We start from the raw sequence: 6,093 nt of genomic DNA on the forward strand, positions 1-6,093 counted from the left end.
TTTGGAGTTGAGAATCTTGGCTTTATTGACTTTTGACTTGTAACTAAACTTTAGCCTTTGACTCAAAGGTGTTGACTGAGTGGGCTTGTTATACTTTCTTGGTCATCAAGCACCAATTAAATACACTTAGTACAATTGTATTTTGTATAATACGACATTGGAAGTAGTGATGCCAATGGTTCCTTCATAATGGCTTGGTTGGTGAGACATGTGAATCAGCGTTTGTCAATTTGTCATCTTCCATTCACTGATTGAATTGTTATGTGATGTCTTCCTGATTTATTATTATTATTTATATTTATTTATTGCATGTGGGAGGGTGTGACCAAGCCAACTACCCATGTTCATTTCCCTTTAATATATACTTTTTTTTAATGATAAAGAATAACAACAACAATGAAAGTAGTGCATTATATTTTAGATATTTCTTTGCTCATTATTAATGATGATTCGAGTGTTGTGGTTGGTCAAGATCACTTATCCACCTAACTCATCTAGTGAGAAACACAATACATTTGTCAACCTTAGATTACTTTTTTAAAAATTGATCCGATTGAACTGAAATAGATATTTTGAGTTGCTAAGACATAACTAGCTAGAGCAATATTTCTTCATTCGAAGTGTGGGTTTGGATATGATCAAATTGAATTAACATAACTAGCTAGTTAATGAGTCTAAAAACATAGCAATTAGGAATGATGACTTGCTTAATAATATGAAGCTTTAGGGCGTACTAATACTTTCACTACTACTACTAATAATAATAATAATTCAATAATAAACTAAATTTCATATCTCACGGGTGTTGGAATTTTACATGACAAGGTTTATCCTCTTGATGATGATAATAATAAGAGTAATAATATATTTAATTATTATCTTAAATGTTCGTCTGTAATATTTGTAATATCAAGTTATCCTGCAAGTTTACATTTTTATTTAGGAAAAGGGAAGAAAAATATTGTGATCAAACAGTGAGAAGCATTCATTTTAAGAACTAGACGGCAACATTAAAAAATTAATTTACTTGGCAAAACTGAGTCAAAGAAAATCGAGCTTGGCTGATTATTTCCACATGTAGCATCAGGACCGTGCTACAAATGAAATGACTATTTCTTTTATTTCAATTCTCACAATATTACCCTTCAATAATTTGAACTATCCACCGCGCACCAGCATTACATAATATAACAATAGTTGAATCTCGGTAAAAATTAAAGTAAATATCTCTCTTAATTTCAAAAAGTAGTAGTCATCCGTGATTTCTCTGTTCCATATTGATCCCGGGACGAATTGACGGAGACATTAGGGGGCGAACGTATTCACCTTTTGTCACCATAATATAACAATACAATCACCTTAACTTTTGTAGTAAAAATTTAATTTAATTTATTAATAAATATTACATTTAATTTTAACTAAGATATAAAAAATATATAAATTTTTTAACATAGTCACTCAATATATTTATATTTATAGATGATTCTCTATTCATAGTGAGACTCAATAAAACTATGACATTATATATTTTTTATATAAAAATAATTTAAAAAATATTATTAATAAGTCATTTTAATATAAAAAAATTGATATTAATATAATTTAATTTTGGACTTCGTCAAAATTAATTATTAAAAGATCCATTCGTAATTTAATGGTAATATATCTCATGTATTTCTAGAACTTCAAATTACTTCAAACTAAACTCAATGAATTTCTAGAAATATCTTTAATGTATTTAATGCTTTAGATTTAAATTTGATAATATATATTAAGAGCAATAAATTAAATTAAAAACACATCTCTATTTTTATTCTACTAATTAAAAAATTCACTGCTCTAATATTTAATTTATGTTGATTAAATTTGAAAATGATCAATTTGATTATATAAAAATTTCCCATCCGCTGCCCAAAGTAAATAAGAAAGCATTTAAAATGAATAACCTATCAATTTAATATTTTTAGATTAAACATCTACTAAATAAATTTTATCAGTTAAATTAACAAAAATTAGAATTCGATTTCCAGATCTCTAAAATATTATTATCTTTTAATAGTTGTTAAAGTGGATGATCTCCGAGAAACCCCCTTCCACTTGAAGATAATTTGGCAGCTATTTCCCACCTAACTTATGGTTGGTGGGGAAATTGACTTGTCCCCTGGGTTGTTCAACTATGCCATGCTTAATTGGACCCATTCTACGAATGGACAACCAAGTCTTGTTTTCTACCAACTTATTAATCCATTTTGCCAATCAAAATAAACCTCATAAATCATAATTTAGAGAGTTTGATTAGATCAAAATAACCAAAGTAAAAAAAATATATACTTCTCATAGATAATTTGGTGATCTATTTATTTTTATATAATAGAGATATACAACTCTTACAATTCAATTAATTTTAATGGTTTATAGACATATAAATTTTCCAAAGATAGAATGTATCACAGATAAATTTTAAATCTTCCTTATCTAGGCAGTCGTCCCATTATTACCAACGCGGCGTAGCCCTGGGATTAATTTTGGTAAACTATGATATTTGGAAATTTATATTTCTCGTATATATTATTTCCTTCCACCAACCCATGGAGGCTAAAATCTGACCGTAGATCTCACTGAACCTAATTCAACGGCCCAAGGGCAGTGCCAACCAACTCATCTACCCTGTTCCCCTATTTAGAGCCTTCGCCTTCTTCCTATTCCAGCAGGAGAAAGAGAAAAAATCTATCTCTCTGTCTTCCTCTGCTGCTTCTTCTTCTTCTTCCGATCATTCACGCGATGGAGGTCGTGAACGGAGCAAACGCAAACGGAGCTGCTGCCGTTAAAGGCAACGGCGACGGCCTCTGCATCAAGAGCGGCTGCGACCCCCTGAACTGGGGCGCGGCCGCGGAGGGGCTCTCGGGGAGCCACCTCGACGAGGTGAAGAGGATGGTGGAGGAGTTCCGGCGGCCTCTGGTGCTGCTGGAGGGCGCGACGCTCAAGGTCGCGCAGGTGGCTGCGGTGGCCGCGGCGGGGGTGGTGAGGGTGGAGCTGTCGGAGGCGGCGCGCAAAGGCGTGTGCGCCAGCAGCCAGTGGGTGATGGACAGCATGACGAAGGGCACCGACAGCTACGGCGTCACCACCGGATTCGGCGCCACCTCTCACCGGAGAACCAAGGAGGGCGGCGCACTGCAGAGGGAGCTGATCAGGTATTGTTTCTCTATTCATTTCCATTTATTTTTTGAACTAAATAAAAGAATTTTTTTAATCGAAACAAAGACTCTTTTTTTGGGTGGATGAGCTGTAATTACGTGAGCAAGTTATTTTTTTAATATAAAAAATGATTAATTTAATCAACTAAAACTACTTGATGTTTGCCAGCACACCCCCAACCCTGCCACAATAACACGATACTCTTCCACCATAAAACGCGTTAAACGACGACTAAGAAATGGGAAAAAAAATTGGAGAAAGTAATTACTAATAATAATGTTTTTTTAGCCATAAAAAGAATAATAAATGTCTTTCTCACCTCAAAATGCAGATTTCTCAATGCTGGAATATTCGGCTCCGGAAAGGATTCCGGCCATACGCTGCCGTCGCCGGCAGCCCGGGCAGCCATGCTCGTCCGCGTTAACACTCTCCTCCAGGGCTACTCCGGCATCCGCTTCGAGATTCTAGAGGCCATGGCCAGCTTCCTCAACTCCGGCGTCACCCCTTGCCTCCCACTACGCGGCACCATCACCGCCTCCGGTGACCTGGTCCCACTCTCCTACATTGCTGGACTCCTCACCGGGCGCCCTAACGCCCGGGCTGTGGCTCCCGGCGGCGAGTCGATCGATGCGGCCGAGGCTTTCCGCCGCGCCGGCATCCCGCACGGCTTCTTCGATCTGCAACCTAAAGAGGGCCTCGCTCTCGTCAACGGCACCGCCGTCGGGTCTGGCCTCGCCTCCCTCGTCCTATACGACGCCAACCTCCTCGCCCTCCTCGCCGAGGTCCTTTCTGCCGTGTTCGCTGAGGTGATGCAGGGCAAGCCGGAGTTCACCGACCACCTTACCCACAAGCTGAAGCACCACCCGGGGCAGATCGAGGCGGCCGCCATCATGGAGCACGTCCTTGACGGAAGCGCCTACGCCAAGCTCGCCAAGAAGCTCCACGAGCAGGATCCATTGCAAAAGCCGAAGCAGGACCGCTACGCGCTCCGCACGTCGCCGCAGTGGCTCGGCCCCCAAATCGAGGTCCTCCGCGCCGCCACCAAATCGATCGAGCGCGAGATCAACTCCGTCAACGATAATCCCCTCATCGACGTGGCCCGGAACAAGGCCCTCCACGGCGGCAACTTCCAAGGCACGCCCATCGGCGTCTCCATGGACAATTCCCGCCTCGCAATCGCAGCCATCGGCAAGCTCATGTTCGCCCAATTCTCCGAGCTCGTCAACGATTTCTACAACAACGGATTGCCGTCTAATCTCTCTGGCGGCCGGAACCCTAGCCTCGATTACGGCTTTAAGGGGGCGGAAATCGCGATGGCCGCCTATTGCTCCGAGCTCCAGTTTCTGGGCAATCCGGTGACTACCCACGTCCAGAGCGCGGAGCAGCACAACCAGGACGTGAACTCGCTGGGGCTGATCTCCGCCAGGAAAACGGCGGAGGCCGTCGACATCCTCAAGCTCATGTCGGCCACCTACCTGGTCGCCCTCTGCCAGGCCATCGACCTGCGCCACCTGGAGGAGAACCTCAAGCACGCGGTGAAGACGGCGGTTAGCCTCGCTGCCAAGCGCGCGCTCACCACCGCCGCAAACGGCGAGCTCCACCCGGCGCGCTTCTGCGAGAAAGACCTCCTCACCGTGGTCGACCGGGAGCACGTGTTGAGTTACGCCGACGACCCCTGCAGCTCCACCTACGTGCTGATGCCGAAGCTGCGGATGGTGCTGGTGGAGCACGCCCTGGGCCACGGCGACAAGGAGAAGGACGCCGCTGTGTCCATCTTCCACAAGATCGCGGATTTCGAGGAAGAGCTCAAGGCGGTGGTGCCGAAGGAGGTGGAGGCGGCGCGGGCCGCAGTGGAGAACGGCAGCGCGGCGATCGGCAACCGGATCAAGGAGTGTAGATCGTACCCGCTGTACCGGCTGGTGAGGGAGGAGCTCGGGGCTGCGTACCTGACCGGCGAGAAGGTGCGGTCGCCAGGGGAGGAGTTCGAGAAGGTGTTCACGGCCATTAACGCAGGGCTGCTCGTCGATCCTTTGCTCGATTGCCTGAAGGAGTGGAATGGCGCACCCATTCCCATCTGCTAAACCAACAAAAACGACAACAAACAAACAGAGTTAAAAATATGCATTTTGTTTATTAAATCAGAATCAAGCAGATTATTGTATTTTACTTATCTCTTTAATAATCTCATTATTTTCCAGAGCAAACCATAATCCGATACAAAGTTACAAACTGTTTCTTCCAACTTTTCTTCAATCTCAAAGTTCACATTTATATCATATACCACTTAATTCTTCATGAAATAATAATATATTTTGTCTGCATTAACCTTCAAATGAATGATGATTTGAGCTTCTTCTGCCAAGATTCTATAATCTGGACCAGATCTATTTCTTGATGTGTTTTTGTATTGATTTGCTTGTTAAATTTAGGTAGTGTTGGGTTAAATGATGAGAATGATTATGTGTATGAGTTTGATAGTAAGATGGAATGAGAATAGAAATGAAAATGAAACCAAACTAGTTATATGGATTTGGTTGATTTTCATAAATCTAGAAATTATTTCTAAATTATTATTCTCAAATCCATAATCCAAATATTATCTTAATCTTCGATGGGCTAACAAAGCTTGCTGATTAGGAATCCCAATTCATTAAGTAATTTAATTATTATTATACTAGGTTTGAGTTACTAGATATGAATTTAGATATATAGAATTCACCAGTCCGCTCCATTAACGGATGTGAGTCTATACTATATGATACGGTGATTAGGAGGGGCTTCATCTTGCTGTCACGATGGAGGTCAAGGTCAAGACGGTCAACAGATGAACTGTGTTGATCGGTCGGGCGAGTCATACGTCGATTGGGGATTAAACACCGGCCCACCGTCTCCGACACG

The 6,093-nt window shown here is 42.1% G+C and overlaps 1 protein-coding gene across 1 annotated transcript; it reads left to right on the plus strand.

The window, feature by feature from the left end:
• Window positions 1-2,690: 2,690 nt before the first annotated feature.
• Window positions 2,691-5,399, plus strand: LOC121976421 (phenylalanine ammonia-lyase 2-like). Its single transcript, XM_042528572.1, has 2 exons — window positions 2,691-3,191; window positions 3,527-5,399. Exons 1-2 carry the CDS (start codon window positions 2,782-2,784, stop codon window positions 5,274-5,276), a joined length of 2,160 nt encoding a protein of 719 aa, XP_042384506.1. The 5' UTR covers window positions 2,691-2,781; the 3' UTR covers window positions 5,277-5,399.
• The last annotated feature ends 694 nt before the right edge of the window (window positions 5,400-6,093 follow it).

Source organism: Zingiber officinale, chromosome 4B (genome assembly GCF_018446385.1).
Source record: "Zingiber officinale cultivar Zhangliang chromosome 4B, Zo_v1.1, whole genome shotgun sequence".
Lineage (NCBI taxonomy): Eukaryota > Viridiplantae > Streptophyta > Magnoliopsida > Zingiberales > Zingiberaceae > Zingiber > Zingiber officinale.